General features: G+C 56.2%; 1 protein-coding gene across 1 annotated transcript; it reads right to left on the minus strand.

Moving 5' to 3' along the window:
• Positions 1 to 783: 783 nt before the first annotated feature.
• On the minus strand, positions 784 to 19,172 carry ST14 (ST14 transmembrane serine protease matriptase). Its single transcript, XM_054511737.2, has 18 exons — positions 19,016 to 19,172; positions 18,561 to 18,688; positions 18,251 to 18,321; positions 17,278 to 17,435; positions 17,027 to 17,062; positions 16,552 to 16,792; positions 14,305 to 14,444; positions 13,892 to 13,989; positions 12,981 to 13,090; positions 12,760 to 12,890; positions 11,361 to 11,465; positions 10,926 to 11,036; positions 10,717 to 10,830; positions 10,296 to 10,418; positions 9,344 to 9,530; positions 2,479 to 2,753; positions 1,597 to 1,733; positions 784 to 1,444 (listed from the first exon to the last, which is right to left on the minus strand). Exons 1-18 carry the CDS (start codon positions 19,170 to 19,172, stop codon positions 1,283 to 1,285), a joined length of 2,484 nt encoding a protein of 827 aa, XP_054367712.2. The 3' UTR covers positions 784 to 1,282.
• Positions 19,173 to 20,988: the final 1,816 nt, after the last annotated feature.

Below are 20,988 nucleotides of genomic sequence, written 5' to 3' on the forward strand. Positions count from 1 at the left end.
AGCCAGGCCTGAGCCAGGGATACGGTGATAAGCAAAGACCACGCCATCTTTGTTCATGACACTGACCATCTGATTTCTCTTCCTAAGCCCCTTCTTTCCCCTAGCCCCAGCCCATACAGTGCCTTGGCATACAGAAGGTTCTCAAATGTCCCTTCAAGAACTCCCTAAGCCCTCCCTAGATCGTTGATGCCGTCATTCTGTGTCACTCCAAGCAAGGAGAGAGAATATTTTAAATTAATAAGTAAAAACCAAAGGTACACTGGAGACATGAGAACACTTAAGCAAAGCACCATCCCTCCTGCAAGGCTCAGGGACCATCTGCTCAGCCCACACTGGACAGCCTCGACATCGTGCCCGCCCTCATGTCTGTGTGCACAAGCACACACACGCGTACACAGAACTCACTTGATCACCTCGCTGCCCAAGGGAAAGCCCCACCTCCTCCTGGCCCCACCTCCTCCTTTCTTCCTGGGACACACAGCTCCTCCCTCTCCTAGGGTGCCCAGGCTAGGCAGCCACGGCACACCCTTCCCACCCCATGCCTCACCGCCAGCCCCCCTCTGCCCTGCACACCCCTCCTTTCAGGGCACCAGGCCTTGGTCTCAGAAGCAAAACATAGCATCCCTTGCTGGCCTGGAGGCCACAGGGTACTGTGGCCTCTGCTCTTAGCCTGACTCCAGGGTCTGTGCTGATGGGAATTTAAACCCAGTTTACTGCTTGCAACTGGGGCTCGGAGGAAGGAGAGCCCATCAAGTCCAGTGAGAAAAAAAAATGTACCTAAAAACAGTTTACTCATACACACAAATACATACACTGAAGCCCACCCTAGGAGCTGGTAAAAATTCAGATTTTAGACCCATGTGTTTTCCAAGGTCCTCTGGCCTGGGTCTCCTGAACAGTGTGACCCTAGGAGCCTACAGTGCCCCCACCAGCCCCATCCTGGGGGTCCAAAAGCAACATCACAGCCGCTCCTGTATCAGAGAGGCAGAGCCCAAAGATTGTCCAGACGAGCCTCAGCCCAGTTTGGGACTGGAGGGGAGAGGCTGTGTCTTCAAGCCTGTGCCCCTTGGCCCTGCCAGTGTCCTCCCTCCCCACCTCCCATCCTCTGCTTCGGAGGTGAGGGAAGAGGGAAGTTTTCCAGGTCGAGGCACCCTCTCCAGAGTCCTGGGGATTCGGTTCACAGTCTGGGGTTCTGGGGAGCTCAAGTCAGGGGTGCGGTTAGCGATCCTGTCCTTGGCCCGCAGGTGTGCACGTTGGGGTGGCCCAACGATGGCCCCTGCATCTACACCCCAGTCTGCTCTTTAATCCAGTCCCGAAATTCAGAGATTCTCGTGTACACGCCGGGCTTGTCCCTCTGAGCACAGCCGTCACCCCAGCTCACCACGCCGGCCTGGAAAATCCGCCCGTCGGCCTCCACGCTGGACAGGGGGCCCCCGGAGTCGCCCTGCGGGGAGACCAGCGCCTCGTTGTTTGAGTGCCCGCCCGCGCCCGCGCCCGCGCCCGCGCCCGCGCCCGCGCCCTGGGCCCGCCCCCTACCTCGGGCCCCGCCCCTACCTCGGGCCCCGCCCCCTACCTCGGGCCCCGCCCCGCGCGCACCTGGCAGGCGTCCACGCCGCCGCTGAGGTAGCCCACGCACATCATGCGCGGGGTGATCTGCTGCGGGAGCAGGCTCTCACAGGTCGTCTGGTTGATGACGCGGATCTCGCCCTTTTGCAGGACCAGCGCGCCCGAGCCTGGGGGGCGGGGGGCAGGAGTGCGGGACGAGGCTGAGCCGGGCCGTGGCGCCCCGACCGGCCTGTGCATCGGCCAGGGCCCCCTTCCAGGCTCTCCCACGGCAGTGACCTCACTAGCAAATCTCCGGACACAACCCCACTGCCCGTGGCTGACAAATGCTCAAGGAACTGGGCGACCGGTGACAGATCGGACGTTCGCGTGGGAACGGGGTGTGGGAAACGAGAAACAGGAGAGCGACGGAAAGCACCACGCAGCGGCTCCGGGGTTGTGTTAAGTCGGGTTCTTTCCCTATTTCCTCTGTCTATTCTACAGATTTGCCACAATGTGCTGTCGCACTGTGATAACTGATTTTTCCCCTTTGCCATTGACCAACGAACGTGCCTTCAGATGGAGGCAGAAGGGCCGAGGAGGCCGGGCTCCCGCCCCAGGACCTGACACGGGCCCAGCTTGCCAGGCCCCCTGCGTCACACAGCGCTCCCACCAGTGTCCTTACGTTCACGGAGCACCATCTGGGAAGGTGCCTTACCCTCACTTCACAGGTGAAGAAACAGGCTCAGAGTTTAAGCAACCGCCAAGGTCACTCAGATAAATTCAGCGGCATGGCCAGGCCTTCCACCCGGAGCCCAGCCTGCACTTCACTCCTGAACAACCCGGCCCCGCCAGGCAGAGAGAAGTGGGGGCGGCCCAGCGGCCGCCAGCCCCGCCCCCCACTCCCCCCACCAGCCAACCCCCGCGCCCGCTCACCTCCTTCCTGGGTGTGGCCCCAGCCCGTGACCCAGATGGCCTTGCCGGCGGGGAAGCTGTGCGACGATTCGGGCAGGCAGATGGGCCTCACGGAGCTGCTGTAGTCGGCCGGCTTGTCCAGCTCCAACAGGGCAATGTCATAGTCGAAGGTGAAGTCGTTGAAGAACGGGTGGGCGATGATGCGCTTGAGGCCGAGCTCCTGCACCCCGGTGGCACTGCGCTTGCTCTGGTCGTGCAGGCCCAGGAAGGCGGTCCACAGCGTGTGGTCAGAGTAGCTGCGAGAGGGGCCGGACAGCTGCCTGAGCACGGACCTGCCACTGCCCGGACCGTGGACGGGGCTGTGGCTTCTGCGTGGCTCCTCAGCCGCCCACAGCACTCAGCCCCCTGTACCTCCTTGTTTCCCTCTTGTAAGAGATTTTTAATCTGATTACCAAAAACACATTTCTTAGCGATGTGATCTTTCACAGAAAGAAAAACACAGAACTCAGCACAAATACTTTTTTAACACAGTGGTACGTGTTCTAAGAACAAAATGAATTGGAAAGTAGACTGAACTTCATCTACTAGGTTTGCCGTTGGTGGTGGGACAAGTGTAGCAATTCTGAACTGTATCATGTATACTGGGGGACTGCACGAGTAAAGATAACACACTGCCATTGCTGGGAGCCAATTTCTGGTGCGGGAAAAGGGAGTAGGGGAGGAGGGAGTGCAATCAGAGGTAGCAATCAAAGCTCAGGATTTCTCCCAAAAAATGGCCCCAAAGCAATGACATCCCCAATAACACCCAGAACTTGGTTTCTATATATTCTTCTCCATTAAAAGGAACCAAGGCTCCCTGGAGAAATGGTTGATTTCAGGTCTGAAGCACGGAAGGCATAAAGCGACCTTGGAACATTTTGTTTTACCAGAAGTAAGCACGTGAGTGCTCAAACAATCATTGAGCCAGTTATCAGGACCATCCAAACATCAAAATGAACAACAGGATTAAAGTACTGTGCATGCTGAGTAATATAAAAGGGGGAGGGGAATCCATGAGTCCATCCTGAATCTGTAAGGGCAGAAGGAAAGCCACTCTTTACAGAAGAACACTAGCTAATAAATACAGAAGAAACAATATAACAAGAAATCGCATTTCGCATCTACCTTGGCAATAACCAACACCAGCAAGAATCATCGATGGATGCTAAAAACACTGGGTAAAAGATTGCCAGGGGGGCTCCTAGGGGGCTTAGTCAGTTGAACGTGTGACTCTTGATTCTGGCTCAGGTCATGATCTCAGGGTCGTGAGATCGAGTCCCACAACAGGCTCCACACTGGGCATGGAGCCTGCTTAAGATTCTCCTTCTCCCTCTGCCCCTCCCCGCCCCTCTCTCTCTCCCTCTCCAAAGAGAAACAACATGATATTCACACTGACTCAAAGTGTCATCCAAGATTATTCATAACAAGGGGGGGGCACGCTTATAATGGATGAAAGCCGTGGACCACACCTTAACCAAGTGATCAGACTATCCTCCCAGCCATTCCCACCAATGGGCTAGGACACAGCATCACCTATATAGTGTTCTCCGGGGGAAAAAAAAGTTTAACCTAACTCTAACCATGAAAAAACAATCAAAAAATCCAAACTGAGAGACATTCTGCAAAATAACCAGCCTGGACTTTTCAAACATGCAATGCCTAAAAAATAATAATAAATTTTTAAAAAAATAAAGGTTTAGGGGAACTGTTCTAAATTTAAGAGACTAGGGGCGCTTGGGTGGCTCAGATGGTTAAGCATCTGCCTTCGGCTCAGGTCATGATCCCAGGGTCCTGGGATCGAGCTCCACATCTGGCTCCTGGCTCGGCTGGGAGCCTGCTTCTCCCTCTCCCTCTGCCTCTCCCCTACTCATGCTCTCTCACTCTCTCTCTCTCTGTATCTGTCTCAAATGAATAAATAAAATGTTTAAAAAATAATAATAAAAATAAATAAATAAATAAATTTAAGAGACTAAAGAAAACTAAGGACTAGTACAGAGCACAACCCTTGACTGGATCCTAGATTTAAAAAAAAAAAAAAAAGGCTACAAAAGACAATATCTGAGTCACTGGGGGACACCTGAAGCATGAAAGACGTGCTTGCCACTAGTTCTGTGTCCACAGTTGTTTCTGGAGGTGATTCCCATATTGTGGGTATGGGGGGGAGCTCTCGTTGTTGGGAGACACGAGCTGAGGTACTTGGGGACAGGTGTCATCATGGCTGCACCCAACTCGGAGACAGTTCAGAAAAACGTGCGTGTGTAAAGAGAGAGAAATAAAACAAATGTGGTCAAATTCAACAGGTAGTGAATGTAGATAAAGGGTACGAGGGTATTCACTGTCATTTTTTCCTTCATTATATTTGCAATTTTTTTGTAGGTTTGAAAATTTTTTCAAAATAAAAAATTGGGAAAAGTCTATCTTTAAAATAGAAAGTCTGCATGAGGAAGAAAAGCACGAAGATCAGCTTCACTTTATCCAGCCTATCAAGAGAGTCAAGAGGCTAGTGAAGTGGCCAGTGCTAAAAGGTCCTGGCACGGCGCCTTCTCTCCTCGGGGCTCTGAACCCTACCTCCTCCTCCACTGTCTCTCTCCCCCTGCCCCTGAAGCCCAGCTCACCGGCCCTCCGCTAGCCCCGCCCTCCGCTAGCCCGCCCCTCCGCTAGCCCGCCCCTCCGCTAGCCCCGCCCTCCGCTAGCCCCGCCCTCCGCTAGCCCCGCCCTCCGCTAGCCCGCGCCTCTATCCCCTCCTCTCCGTTCCTGCTGCCACCTCCCTGCAGAACCTTACACCCGGACGGCAGCACTAGCCTCCAAACCGGTCTTTTTGCCTCCGGTCTTTTTAATCTGTTGCTACCAGATGAGAACTTCCTGAAAACTTCTTTTGTGAGAGCCGTTTTTAACAGCCCGAAATGATTCCAAGACCCACCAGATCAGCCAGGCATTCTGTATCTGCATTAATTCTGCCTTACCCTTTCTGACTTCTCCCAACCATCTATGGTGTTCCAGGAACTGCATGAGACCTAACCTCCAAGTGTACCGCGTCCTCGGGGAGGGAGCCATGAAAACCACCCATGACAGCCCAGCATGGGTGACCTCCAGAATGATGGGCAGCAGGCTATGGCAGAGTATGGGGTGGGAGGCGGGTGGCGGGGAGAGGAAGCATGTCATGAACAAGACCTTGGAGATCAAATAGGACTTGGCTAGTCAAAGCCTGCAGGTGGGGGAGAAAGCAGCAAGACCACAGAGAGCCAAGGGAATGTTTAGATACCCCCCGAAATTGAAAATACGGAAGCTGTGAGGGCAGGACAGGAGACTGAGCCTGGAGAGATGGCACGGGCCAGAGAATGTGGCCCTGTTGGTCATGTTACACCTTTTCTGCTTTATCCTACAAGTTACCCCAAGCAAGGGGTTGATGGGATCAGATTAGCTCTTTGGAAAGACCACTCCCACCTTGTGGAGACAGGCAGGCATGCTGAGAAGCAAGAGGGTGATCAGGTAGAGGGCGCTGCAGCTGCTAGAGGGCAGCAGCAATGTGAGGGGGGAAAGAGTACAGAGATGGTCTGGGATATTTAGCAGGCAAGGGCCGGCGATTGAAAGGATGGGATGGGTGGGGTTGGGGGGACAGGGTGGGAGAGTCATCCTCCTCCCCTCTGGCATCATCTGTCTGTGATCTCATCACCTGCTACAGACATGCCTTTGTCACCTGCGCCCATGATAAGCCCCGTGCCCCCACCCCCTTGCCGGCCCCATTCACCCAGCAACCCCAGCCCCTCTTTCTCGAAGGTTCCTCACATTAAGCCTGCCAGGATGGTCTTTTCTCTCCAGTCCACATTCCTCGGTCGAGGACAGCCTTCGACTCTTTGAGCAGACTTAGTCTCTAGTTGTTGAAGGTACACACGCTCACCAGCAACTGAGAGACCAAGTGTGAAGGTCCAGCCACTGAGGCGCCCCAGGGGCTGCCGTGGGGTTGGGAGGGCACTGGTGGTAGCCATGCCAAGCTCTCTTCTCAGTGCTGACACGTCAAGTCATTTCCTCCCCCAGGCAGCCCATCAACGTAGGGCTGCCCATTCTTAGATGAGGACTCAGACTACAGAGAGACTAAGTAACTTGCCCAAGATCACACAGCTAGTAAGTCGTGGACAGGACTGAACCCAAGCAGGCTATGCTCTTAACCACAGCAACACCCTGCGAGCACCTGCCAACTCAGAAATGTGTCCAAAGTAACTGCCCTCCAGATTCTTGCACACTTCACACCCACCTGCCTCTGCTCACACCCTTCTTTGTCTGGAAGGTCTGCGTCACCTTGTCCAGTTGCAAACACTCTCAGGTTTCAACACTCACACCAGACACCCCTGCTCACAGAGGCACTCTTAAGTCTCCATCCCCCGCCCAGGGGGGAGTTCTCGACTCCCACACGCCGGGCCCAGGTAACCTGTGCACAGTTCCCACACAGCACTTGCCGCATTCGCATGTACGTGTGTGTGCGTGAGCACGTGTCATGTATCTCGTCCCCCCAGCCTGGGAAGCCTGGGAAGTGCGGGGAAGAAGGCTTATTCATCTCTGTCCCCCGGTGCTAATAACAGCAGGGGGTGTCGAATGGATTAACTGCACTATCACTTGGCGGAAGTAAGACTGATGATCAAGAGAAAATGAAGAAAAAGGAAATGAGACATTCAGTGATGAAGCAAGAGAAAGAGGGAGAAGGAACAGAGGGCACGGGGACCATACATGGAGATCCTGGCTCGCCCTGCTGAGGGTCTAGACGCAGTGGGATTGCAGTAACACTGAGGATATGGGGCCCGGTCTCGCTGTCCTCCGATAACAGGATTCCCACCCCGGGAATGGCTCATTCCAGGCCTGGGCCAGGGAAAATACAAGACAGGCCTAGAGCACCTGGTAGGGTCAGAAAGCATGGAAGTGGCTCAAAAGAACAAAAGAATGGGGGCAGATCAAAGGGACACAAGAGCCAACCTGGGAGAGAGTGCCATGGTCGAATCTGGAACAATCTGAGCAACAAAGTGTATCAGGGCATTGGATTACAATCCAAAGAAATGTAAATAAACATGAGTCCATACGAATAGAAATAGCTAACTAAATAAATAAATGGAAGCGAAGGGACAAAGCTTCCTCACAGAAGAATTCCAAACTGGCTCACTTCCAAAGAATAAAGAAAGGGGGCCTTCACCGCGAGGCAGCCTGGCAAACACTATCTCAACCAGCGGAGGATTCGCGTTACCGGTGATAAGTCAGGCTGGTAGCCCGTGCCCACTGATGGCATGTGATATTCTTTCCAGACACTCAGAGGCGCAGTCTAATCATGACAAGAACATCAGACAAACCCAGACTGGGGTGGGGGGGCATTCTACAGGACCCCTGGCCTTCGAACTGTCAAGATCACAAAAACAAAGCAGACTGACTGAGCAACTGTCGCGGATCGGAGACTGGGGACAGGGGACAACAGTGCGAAGTGGTAACGTGGACTGGCTCCTGCAGCAGAGAGGATCTGAGAATAAACCCCACGGGACGCCACCAGAGCCTGTGGTGGTGTTCATGGCAGGGCCCAGGGGGTCCTCAGTGCTGACAGACGCACCCCGCCCACGAGAGAAACTGGGTGAGGGTACGCGGGAACGCCGTACTATCTCTGCAACTCGTCTGGATCCCGAGATAGTTTCTTTTACAAAATTCTTAAGTAAGCTCCCATCACCCCAAAAAGGAATCAAATGATCTCTGCCCAGGGTAGAGCAGAGTATGAGAAAATAAGAGGGAGGGCAGTTGGGCGGGACGAGGCTGCCCTTCAGCCCAGCAGGGCCCCGGGGACCACGGCCCTGACCTGCTCCCTCCGGACCTCTGCGGTCACCGCCATCACGCGTGCCTATGGGCACCTGCCCGGCCATGCTCAACACCTGTGTTTCGGTGTCCTAGGCCCTGGCTCTCCTGAGACTTCACAGTGCTTCTTCTCTCCTCCCCGCAAGAGGGTGACTGTGGCAGCCCAGTCACCTCTCACAGCTGCCTCTGGCAGAAGGGTACGTGCCCGGCAGAAGGCACTGAGGATGGGGAGCCCCTGGAAGGTCCGCTCCCCTCAGAGGAGGCTGTCCCACCAGACTTCCTCCCTGGCCAGTAGCCACAGGGCCTGGGCCGGCTGACTCGAAGACACAAGGAGCTGGTCAGGCTCCCCCCTCCCGCTGCCCTGCCCTCCCTTCCTGAGATGCCAGCAGGACCCTTCCTCAGTGACCTCCCCTGGGCCAGGCTGGACCCTGCCCGTAGGCCCGAGGCCCAGCGGGCAGAGCGCACTGTGTGCCAGGTGCAGAGCTCAGGGTTTCAGGTGCACGAGCACAGTACTCTCGGGCCTCCAGGGATAAGAACTCACGGTGTCGCTGTTCCTACGGAAGAACCCGAGGCCCAGGAAGTGTGAAACACCAGCCCACGGCCACTGGGCAAGCAGAGCTGGAGCGTGAATGTGAGTCTGAACCGGTCCCAGGGCGGCCCGGTGCACAGACCACCCACACATGCCTTGGAACCCGCACACCCAGGCTCGAGCCTGCCTGTGCCGCTCCCCAGCTACACGCCCGCAAGCACACGCCCTGACCTCTCTGAACCCCCGTTTCTGTAGAATGGGGACATAACCAGACCCACCTAACCAGGTTGTTAGGAGAGGCACTGAGATACTGCTTTACGGAGAGGGCGCACCTAACAGGGGTCTGTTTTTGTGATGACTGTTATTAAGCCCCATCCTGGGGGGTCTGCCACCCCTCCTGGTCCTGTCGCAGCGCCATCCGCCCTGGCATGACTTACACACCGGGGGCTTTCCAAGCCCAGAAAACACAAGGAGAACCCCTCCCAGCCAGCGGCCCACCTGAATTCTCTGTCGTCGATGAAGCAGTGAGCTGCTGACACCATCCAGTTGGGAGAGATGATCGAAGCCCCGCACACGTGGCCCTGGCCCAGGACATGGAGGCTGACCTGCCAGGGCCACTCACCTTCGTCAGCATTCGTGCCCCCGACGACCCGGGACTGCCTGGAGAATGACCGCAGCCCACAGTCTGGGAGGCGCAGAAAACGCACAGGTCAGAGAGTCAGGTGGGGGCACCAGCCCCCCGCCCCCTTCCCCGCGCCAGGCTCAGCAAGGGGCCGTGTGAGGCAGTCACCTTTTCGTGGGACCCCCTACAAATATCTCAGAGACTCAGAGACCCCTACTGACATTCCCCCGGCCCCTCTCCCTCCTTCCAAACCCAAAACCCTCACACTCCCAGCCCCCCATCCCTGTCCAAATGCATTTAGAGGCCTTCAGACATCTGCCGGTTTGCTTGGATTTAATTTGAGTGTCATTTGCCTAGATTTCCTTGCTGACTGCTGACGGGCACAGCTCTCAGAGGAAACAGCGGATGGGTGGCGTGACATCACAGAACGGCTATAGCTGCGCTCAGATTCAACCTATGGCCAGCGCTTCTGAAATACACCCGAAGCCGCAAACTAAAGCATGGGTGTGCTGGGGGCAAAACCCTGCCGGCTGCTCCGGCAGGCTGTGCCCTCTCTCTTCCAGGCAGGATGGCCAGCAGGGGCCAGCCCAGCACCTTGGCCAGGACGTCAGCTCTGCCACAGAGGCACTGACAGGCTGGCGGCCCCGGGCCCTGCCTCCAGGATCACAGTGCCTCTGTGCCAATCAGCAAAGTCATCCTTTCCCCCAGGCAAACACACCCTCTCACTAGGGCAGAGCTAGGTGAGTGAGGCACTGGCATGAGTTCCACCTCTGTATGTGCCTTGCACAGTGAACAACCTGCACAACTGTATGCAGCGGCCCTGCTCACCACAATTCTTCTCATCTGAGCCATCGCTACAGTCCTTCTTCCCATCACACTCGGGGTTGCTCTTGCTCAAACAGAGCCCGTTCTGGCAGCGATAGGTGTGTTTGGAGCAGGCAACAGTTCTCACTGTTCAAGAAGGAGTACAAGGGGCAGGCAATCAATTCCTCTGCAGCACCCAACCAAAACCTAATGACCCATCCTCCTTATGCTCCTCATCAAGCCTGTCCCACCCATCCGCACCCATGCCCGTGTCCTCCCAGCCTCGTCAAAGGTTCTCCACCTTCCGGAAGATTCTCCCCCTACTGACGCACTTTCTCATCACACTTAACACCTAGGGTGGTTTGTGTTTGTTAAACTTGGGACCCCCTGCAGCGTGAATGTGCTCACGGCGGCTTCCTTCCTTCCTGTTCCCACCAGGCCTCACCGAGGGCACACGTGGCCTCGTCGGAGCCGTCGCCACAGTTGTCCGTCCCGTCACACTGCTGGTTCTGTGGGATGCACTTCCCACTGCCACACCTGAAGGTCTGAGCCGGACAGCCTGGGGGTGGGATGCACCAACACTCAGCAGCGGCTCGACGGCCCCTGCTGAGGGTGGGCTGCAGGGAGGCCGGTCCAGCCCCACCCCACACTCACTGCACTCCAGCTCGTCGCTGTTGTCCCCACAGTCGTTGATGCTGTCACACCTCCAGAAGAGGGGCTTGCAGAACTTGTTCTTGCATGTGAACTGGTAGGTGGCATTGCATTCTAAAGGGAGTAAGGGGTAGCATGCAGCTGGGCTCCGGGCCCTCGCTCTGACAGTAATCATTGCTCACTGCTTCCCAGGGAAATAGGCGCGACCAGACAGCTGCCTGGGGACCCCTTTCCCTGCTGGGGGGGTGGGGGTTGGTTCTGGGGCATCCCGGCGTCCCAAGCTATGGAAGCTGAGCCTGGTACTGCAGAAATTCTCTACTCTACTCTGCAGAAATACCCAAACCGCGGAAGGAGGGGTGGGGCGTGAGGTCTACACGGGGCGTGGGGGGTGGGGACGGCGTCCAGGAGCGGGGCACGGCATGGGCAGAGGGGACTCACGGCAGTTGAGCTCGTCACTGTAGTCCGTGCAGTCCGCCCAACCGTCACAGCGCAGCTCCTTCTGGATACACCTCCCCGTGCTACACATGAACTTACCCGGGCACGCTGCAAGGGAGAGGGCAGGCCTCAAGTCCACGGCCACCAGCCCCGCCTCCCACGCCGGCTGCCCTCCCTCGGGGCCACCCTCACCGCCACACTGAGGACCAAACAGAAAACTCTTCCCCGTCCAGCCCTCAGTGTAGAGAGGAGCGGGCTGCGGTTGGCACCGAGGGCAGGGGTGTCCCAGCCCCACCCAGCTGTGGCAAGTGGGGTTCCTAGAACCTACAGCCAGCACGGAAGGGCCAGCCGCAGACCCACAGCGAGGGGCCCCTCCTGACTGCCAGTGACCAAGCCCCAGGGAGCTCCAGACAAAGTGGAGAGAGGCTGGCTGGGTGTGCACTTGGCTCTCCTGCCCTGTGTCGTTGCCGGCTACATGGCCCCAAGTGCCAGGCTCCCCCTGCCCAGCACGGAGCAACCGAAGCTCAGCGGATGGATGACGTACGCATCCTATCCAAGTGCCAAATGGCATCCCGAGATTTCCTTACTTCTAAGGCTTTTCCCACATTTCCGTGTTTCTGCAATTAGAATGTGTCCACCAACCGACATCGTGAGGCCGGGGACGGAGCTGAGGGTGGATGGGGGTGAGCCTGGCCCGGAAGGTGGGGCCTTCACCTGTGTGCCTCATTGGTGCTTCGCTACTTATCAAAGGGCTTCGGTCGGCCAGTTACACTCTGGGTGGTGAGCCGTGCAGTTGCGTTTTAACTTAAATTTGGATTCTCGTGTGTCGTTAAAATGTCTCCCGGAAGGTTACTCTCTGACGTGGGGCTGACACAAAAAGTCACCATGGATGCGGACGAACTTCTCTGCACATAGCAGACAGGGAAACTAAAGGCCACAGAAACTGCCCCATCTCTTAGATAGAGACTGCAGAATTTTCAGAGCTCGGGGTAGTTCATGTGACAAGTCCTGCCCCAGGATCTTCTCCCGTGTCTCAGAATTACGCTGCCATTCCCCAAGGGGCTAAAAGGCCACAAAGACAGGCACGGATCGGCAGAGGCGTGGCCATGCTGAAACACAGGCACAGATGGCCCAAAGGAACCCGGGGGCCCTCGGGCTCCGGGGCCTCCCACAGGGACTCGAGGGCACGGTCTGTACCAGCATTCCCTGCCCACCTTTGCCAAGAAATGCATTTATGGCAGCCTTTTATTTTATCCCTCCAAAGGCCACAGGAGTGATATGCACCTTGCACTCTCTGGTATCTCAGACTCAGGGAAGCACAGTGCTAGGAAGACACAGAGCAGAGGTTCGCTGCGAGCCAGTCCCCCTAGCCAGGTTCCTCCTTCTAGAGACGTGTACTCACGGTCACTGGAATCATAGGAGAGGTACTCGGCCAGGAAACCCGTGTCGGTGTGAGACTGATCGGAGTGGAAGCGCACTGTGATCCTGCTGCTCCTGCTGGTAACTACAAACTGGGGCCTCTCTCCACAGTACCTGCAGGGTGCGGTCAAGGGTAAGGAGGGGATCCGGAGGGGCTGGGGGCACCCCTGCCCCTCCAGCACGGCACTGTTCCAGGGCACTCACTTCTCCCCGTTGACCTCCACGTAGTCCTTGGGGCAGGAGCCCGGGGGAATGTTGGGCTCCACCAAGTAGAAGAGCTTGAAGAGCACTTTCACATTTTGGTTGTTGGGCACCTAAGGAGGGAGATGCTGCTGGGGGGTCTGCTGCGTCCTTCCCTCCTCCTAAACCCAGGGACGCGGCGTGCTGCTGGCCACGGGCGCTGGGGGACCATGGCACACGGCACGGCTGCTGCGTTTTTTCTCTCCGACCCGTGTGGGCAATACGGAACACACAGCAGGAGGGCCTCAGGTTGGACGTTTGGAAGAACTTCTAGCCTCAGAGGCAAGAGACGCTCTTCTATTCCTAAAGAAAGCTGGAGGTCCTCCCGGCATCGTGGAAGAAAGGAAGGCGAGCCGGGTCACTGACTCGGAGGGCGTGAGGGGCGGCCCGGGTGGCAAGACTCTCGTCTCGCTGCCGTCCAGCAAGCGCTTTCTCCACGCCTCACGCGCATTCTGCGACTTCACCTCTGAGAGGCGGACACCGTTACTCTCCTCTTACCCAGGAGCAAGCTGAGGCACTGACAGGTGGGGTGACTGGCCCGAGGTCCGTCAGGCGGCCGCTGATCAAGAGCTAGGATTTGAGTCTTGGGGACGCCGTAAGATCAGCCCTCCTCCACCCTGTCCCACCCTGCAAGGCTTTAGCTACTTGCTGTTTGGGAGCTGCTAAAGGAGCCCATGTCCCTCTCCTTGCCCTTCCTCACTTGCCATCCTAGAGCAGCCCTCTCTCTTGTCTTCCCTCCCCCTTGAGCTCTCCTGCCCTCTCTCCCGCTTCCGCCTCCTCCCCCCCTCCCCCCCCACTTTCTGCCGCCCTCTCTCCCGCTTCCACCTCCTCCCCCCTCCCCCTTTCTCCTCGCAAGGGCGCCCCACAGCTCCTACCTCAATGTCCCACGTGCAGTTCACGTTGGGCGGGTAGTGGCCAGGATAGTAGGGGCTGCTAAACGTCCCACGGGTGCCACGTAAGTAGCCTCCACAGCCTGAAAGGAAAGGCAGGAGAAAGAGCCTGAGGATCGAGGACCCCGGCAGAGCCGGCCCTCCCTTCTCTCAAGCTGCGTGCCTGGGCACTTGCACAGCCCGCAACCAGTGGCTGGAAAGTGTGAGTGCTGGGAGTCCGACCCCTTCAGGGAGGGCTTCCGACCCACATGAGAGGCAAAAGGCCCCGTGGCTGAAGGTTCCCACCTCTGTCACCGGCCAAGGCCAGTTCACCAGCCGAAGGGTTTGTCCTGCGCCTCGTGGGCTCAGGCCCGCCCCCCGGATCGGTCCCTCCTCTGCCCCGCTGTGCCCTTCCTTACGGCTCAGCTTAGGCAGCTGGAAGAACGTGGCCTCAAAGCCAGGGTGTCGCCGCTCGGTGTTGGTGATCAGCGTGACGAGCAGGACATTCTGGGAGGAGAGGAAGGTCAGGTTGTAGGAGGGAGGGTAGGTGCCACACAGCCTGTGGGGGGGCAGAAGGGGTGCGTGTTACCGAGAGCACAAAGAAGCCCAGCGTCCCTAACCCCGGTCCCATCCACAAAAGGCCAAGGGTGGGGTCACTCCAAAGCCCCTCCCTGCAAAAACGACCTGACTAAGGATTTAGTTGTAAGACTGTCTTTTAAACAAACAGCAAAAACTCGGAAACCTCGACTACCTGACCACAGAAGATTCATTCAACGATGAGGTAAATAATAACAATAATAGTAACAGGAAGGGCACCAACACCACTTAGGAACATGCCAGGCACTGCTTAGTGCTATGTATCTATTCACTCAGGCGTTCTTCCTAACAACTCTAAGTAAATACTATAATCCCCCCTTTACAGACCAGGAAACCGAGGCACAGAGAGGTGATATAACTTGCCCAAGGATCCACAGTTAATAAGTGACTGGGCTGAAAACAAAACTCAGGCATCCTGGCTCTGGAACCGACGCAGCCAAGGAATATGTCCCGATGCTTCCACACAAGAACGCCACATTATGCGACCATTACAAATGACAGAAACGAGCTTACTGATTCGGAAAGAGCATCATGATATACTTCAGTTTTAAGAAGCAAATAGCAAAACCAAATGTGCCCTATAATCCTATTTTTATTTTTTTTTAAAGATTTCATTTATTTATTTGACAGAGACACAGTGAGAGAGGGAACACAAGCAGGGGGAGTGGGAGAGGGAGAAGCAGGCTTCCCCCCAGGACGCTGGGATCATGACCTGAGCTGAAGGCAGACGCTTAATGACTGAGCCACCCAGGCGCCCCACAATCCTATTTTTAAATCTGTACACAAATGTACCCATACACAGCAAAAAGAGTGAAGAACGTATATCACAAATCTCACAGTGATTACTTCTAGATAGTAAGATTATGATTGAGGTTTGTGCTCTTTGTGCATGTCTGTTTCCCAGTTTTTCCTTTCAGAGCCATGTGCTGATTTTGTTGTACAGTTGTACTAGAGAGAAGGAAAGAAACCTTGCAGAAAAAGGGTGTTCAGCCTGGAGACCTGGCTGCTGAGCTGTGGCGGCAGATGGTTCTATCCTGTTTGGAGCCTGAATTCTAGCCCATTATTTATCACAAAACGTCTGCCCAGCTCATTTCTGCAGACAGCAAGGGAAGGCTCTGGCCCACTGAGTCAGGGAGAGCTGAGGAGGGGGCAGTCCACCCCCACCCGCAGCGCTGTGAGAGGCGCGCTCCATCCTGTTGGGGGTGGGGGTGGCCATCTGGGCACCCCCACCTCCTCAGCAGGTGTATGATGCCTTTATTTCCTGTAATCCTGATGCTTTGGCCACTGGGGCCTTGCTGACTCTGGAGACACTGCCCCTCCCAGGACTAGCCAATTCCCACTCACCCTTGGGCAAGCCTTTCACATGCAAACACCCCTCAATCCAGAGCCCACACCCCAACCACCTCCTCCATGGGGCTCTTCCCTCCAGGCGACCACCCACCCTAATGGAGGTGGCCCTAATCACCCCACAACCAGGTCCCAGACAACCAGAGATGGCCCTGTGCCCCAGAACCCACTGGAATTATTTGAACCAGCCAATTCTTAACCTGCATACAAGGCCTGGCCTTGCCTTTCCCGGAAACCATGACAAAGGCTCTGGCCCCTGTTTCCCCCCAGCCCCCTCTGCCTCCTGACTGACCCTGGGGCTTCCCCATGTGGCCCCACACCTGGGGACTGCCCCTCCTCTTGGGAACTGTCAGGAACAAGTGATCATTGAAAAGATCCTGATTTTTTCAATCCTGATCCATCGGCCTCAACATAAGTGAGTGTAATAAAGTGGGGTCTGCACCTCCACGCTGGCGAGGAAAGGAAGCGCACCCAGCTCGCGGGCACCGAGGGGGCGCTGAGTCTTCCTCACCCTGGCCACGGCTGATGAGATCGCCTCTGAGCTGCTCTGCGGGAGCTCACGCCGAGGCCCACACACACCTGATCCCTGCTGCCTGGAACGTGTGCGGGGGCCTCGAGTCCCATAGTCTATCTCCAGCCCACACTGTGCTTCCCTCCGTGGGCAGCCACCAAGCCCACCACCACCCCACCCCCGCCCGCCTCTGTGTCCCCGGGACACTCACTGCACCACGGCACGCGGCTCCACGGGGCTCAGAGTGTCATACACCATGACCAGGTCACTGCCACGGTCGTCACAGGACGCGACATCAAAGCTGCGGAAGGTGAGGCTCAGCACGGACTCGGCATCCCCCCGCAGGGTCCACTGGCAGCGGGCCCGAGCCGGGTACGGGCTGTCGGGGAAGCCGGGCGTGGTGAAGCGGGTCAGCTCCCCGCTCCGGGCGTGCAGGGCAAAGCTGCAGCTGTCTGTGTGGGAGACAGAGCGGCCGTGGGGGAGCCACCCAGAGCCTCCCTGGTGGTGCACCCAGGCCCTCCGAGATGTCCCAGGCTGCCCTGGACCCGGGAAAGACCGAAGAGGGGGCTTCTCGTGGCCTGGGAGAGACGGGGGGGGTTGTGTGTGCATGATTTGGGGACCCCCTTGACTGAAGGGGCATCTGGCCACATCAGTCCTCTTCTCTGGGAGATGGGCGTGATACTTACTGTCCTGGGCGGTCTGTACTGTTCTGGAGTCAGTGGCTGAAGAACAAGAAGGAGAATGAAGTATTTACTGGCGTGGTCGATTTCCTCATTCCTGCTTCCTTGCTCCCTTGGAGGGGGGTGCGGGGCCAGCAGGCAGTCTTCCCTTCCGTGCCCTGGCTCGGGAGTGCCATTCCCCCAACGATCCAGGGCCTGGCCCTGCTCCACCGAAGATGGGCCCAACACACGCCCACCCCTAGCGTCCCTGTACTCACGGAAGGCCACCACGGAGGTCAGCACGAAGGAGCTGAGGGCGCGGGCACGGGGCGGCAGTATGATCACACGCTCCTCGGCCATGGCACGCTCGGCCTCCTCCACCAGGTACTTGGGGATGCTGAACTTGGACCAGTAGTAGGCGATGACGCTGCCCTCACTGGGGGAGAGGGGTGAGCCTGAGGCACGGGGTGGGGCGGGGGGGCGTGCTGGGCACCCCACCTGTCCCCATACTCTCTCCCAGATGCCCGGCGCAGACCGGACGGCTCAGGCCCCCAAAGAGACCTTCCTCCAGGCAGGGGCGCACCCCAGATTCTTTTATGCTTCCCCACCTTTTGATCCCTTAAGCCAGACATCTTGCCCCTTGACCCTCTACTCTCAGTCTCACGCCCAACCAGACGTGTTCTGGGGCCAGGTCGGGTTTAGGAATGGGACAGCAGCCTTGGGCTGTGGACCCAGCTCTCCCGCTAGCTTGGGCGCACTGAGCAACAAATTCTTAAGTCTGCCTCCTCATCTCGGAGAGAGGATGCGAATGCCACCTGCCACACAGCATTCATAAGGATTAAATTAAACTAACAAAATCAAAAGCACTTTTGAGATAAAGTCTATTTTTAAAGAAGCATGTTGAAGGCTGGTTGAGCAAGAAAAATATGAAGACTCACTGAAGCCTTCCAAAGCCAAGTTTGGAAAAGTAACACACGGTCACCACCATTACTGAACGGCGTCTGTGGCCACTGCATTCACCTGCATTCACCCGTATCACCTGCATTCACCCACGTCACCCTGGCAACGCCCCTGCAGTGACCCCTGCCCGGGAGACAGCACGATGCCGTGAGCTACGGGAAGAACAGGGCCTGGTGCCCTGCTCCCCAAGCCAGACCTTGCGGCTCCATCACCCCGCAATCTGCGAGCTCTCTGTCCCCCAAACACACACACACTGTACTGATCCCACCCAGCCTTCTCCCCAGCACCCACCTGAAGGCAGTCACGGCCGACTCCTTGTGGTAGGGGCCCAGGGATGGCACCCCACTGTATAACAGCTTCAGCTGAGGGAAGGAGAGAAGGCTCACGGCTGGCCAAAGAGCAGCAACAACACCCCCTGCCCAGGCCTGTGCCGCCTCCGCCCCCTGGGGACCTGGGCCCCCTTCCCAGGTGCCTGGAAGCCCACGCCACCTGCAGCCCAGGATCTGGGAGGAAAGGGAGCCGTGTCCTCTCGGCCCGGGTGAGGTGGGAGTGCCAGGGCAGACAGCAGGGACGGGGCTCCCTGCCCAGGGGCTGGACTCACCGCTTCCTTCACCTTATTGGCCAGGTTTGTAAACTCAGTGGAATTGGAGTTCTCATAGGCATCCAGAAAGTTCTCATTTGTGATCCTCAGGTAGCCATTGAAGACTTTCTGAACCCGCACGTTCCGGTCTATGGGAGACCAGACAGGGAGGGTGGTCAGAGGAAGCGACGCCGTCCCCGCCGCCATCCTCAAGCTGCCCTCAGCAACCCCCAGGGAGCGAATGCCAGGAGGGGCCAGTGGACACATGAGCCTCTGGGCCAACACTTCTCCCTTATGGCTTCAAAGAGCCAGGGGAGACAGAGCCCTGGACCCTTCCTCATCTGCCCCCCATCTGCACCCCCCGTTCTCTCCCTCACGTCCCCCGCAACCGGTAGCCCCCGCTTCGGTCCACTGAGAGGGGAGGTACAGCCACCCCCAAACCACCCGTCCCAGAGCCACCCCCTGGCTTTACTCACACTGGAAGTGCCACACCAGGAAACAAGCCACGAGAGAAAGCAAGAATAAGCCGACCAGCACGGCCACCAGCACCACCCAACGCTTCGGGCCCCGCTTCTCAACCTTCTTGGTGTTGTTGACTGGCAGGAACTCCACACCTTCCTCAATGCCGTTCATGCTCTGAACAGAGAAATGCAACACAGCTCAGACACTCTCCCTCCCCTCAACAGCCTCCCCAGCCCTGCTCCGGGAAGAATGGTTACCCTTTGTAAGGTCCCGCTTGGAGAAAAAAGCAAGGAGAACTGAGAAGTGGTCTTCTCATCCATGCATCCCCGTGTCTGGGCAGCACCGCACATGTATCGCTTAAGAATTGATAGTTTAAATGAAAATGAAACCCAGTCATGGAGGCTTTCCACTTAAATGAATCATCTTTGACGCAGGTGGACGCCCGTGTGTGGGGAGAAAGGGCCATGCCCGGGGCCACGATTGGCTGTGTCAACTTCTACAGGCAGCCCCTCCTTCAGCTGACACAGCCCTGGGGCGTGGTGCAGAGAGCCCCTGCCAGCTTCAGTCCCCACTGATCACGGAGGGGGAAGAGCCTATGGGCCGCACAGAAACCATACACCCTACCCAGTGGCCTTGCTCTGCCAATGTTTTTTTGTTTTTGTTTTTGTTTTTGTTCTTTTAAAGATTTTTTTTATTTATTTATTTGAGAGAGAGAGAATGAGAGAGAGCACATGAGAGAGGGGAGGGTCAGAGGGAGAAGCAGGCTCCCTGCCGAGCAGGAAGCCCGATGCGGGACTCGATCCAGGGATTCCAGGATCATGACCTGAGCCGAAGGCAGTGGCTTAACCAACTGAGCCACCCAGGCGCCCGCTCTGCCAATGTTTAACCAGCCCGAAGTAAAAAGGCAGTAAACCCGGGCAGCCCTGCCATGCCACCGTGGACCCAGCCACTGATTCCCGCCTCAAGTGTCCCAGTCTGGAACCTCAAGGTGACATGAGGCCAGGTCTCTACTGGAATCCACACCCACGCTCACCCGAGAGCAGGAAAAGCAAAACTGCAAAACAACAAAGAGGACGGCAGCTTACCTCCTAGGCTCCTCCCAGTCAGGGGCTCTCCAGGAAGAGAGGAGTATGAGTATGGCGGCTGGGGGGTCTACAGGCCCGCAATGACAGGGAGGCAAACTCTTCGGCACTATAACACACTCTGTCTGCCCTAAACCCCAGAGAGGAGCTCTGCCCTTTCAGCTTTAACTACTTCAGACCCAATCCAAAAGGGTATGTAATCAAAGCAATAGCCCCCACCCCCAAATTCCACAGATGCGGCCATTTTAACAGTTTCCAGATGTGGTTCTTCTGGTGTCCTCCTAATGCTCTCAATGATGTGCTTGAACTGACATTTCTTGATTTGTTACATTTAAACATCATCTATTAACTTCACCATTATAAGAGTCTCCCCATTCCTGCCACCCTGGATACTCATATTTCTGTTGCATAATTGGTTATTTTTGTGACCCTAATATTGCATACAGAAAAACACCCCATTGCTAACTCTACTTTGGTAATCATATTGCAATATATAAATGTATCAAATCAACATGTTCTATACCTTAAACATTACACAATGTTCTATGTCAATTATAGCTCAATAAAATAAATTTTTAAAAAGGAAAGAAACAGCCCAGAGGTGACCACCTAAAATGCTTTCATGATCTGCTTATTGTGGAATTTATCTCCATATTTCTAAATAACACTATCTCTTGATTCATCTATTTAAAATATAAGCATCTGACTTACTATTATGATAATTTGAATTTTAATATCCTTTCTTTGTCTCGCCCATCCTCCCAATAGTTATAGGGCTAAAGGTTTTTTTGGTTTTTTGGGTTTTTTTAAAATTATATCCACACTCTATATTTTCATTACAGTTGGCCCTTGGAGGGTTAGGGGTATCCACCCCCTACACAATCAAAAATCCACATGTAACTTTT

This window comes from Mirounga angustirostris, unplaced genomic scaffold (genome assembly GCF_029215605.1).
Source record: "Mirounga angustirostris isolate CCGP_5_RB_7025 unplaced genomic scaffold, mMirAng1.0.hap1 SCAF_13, whole genome shotgun sequence".
NCBI lineage: Eukaryota > Metazoa > Chordata > Mammalia > Carnivora > Phocidae > Mirounga > Mirounga angustirostris.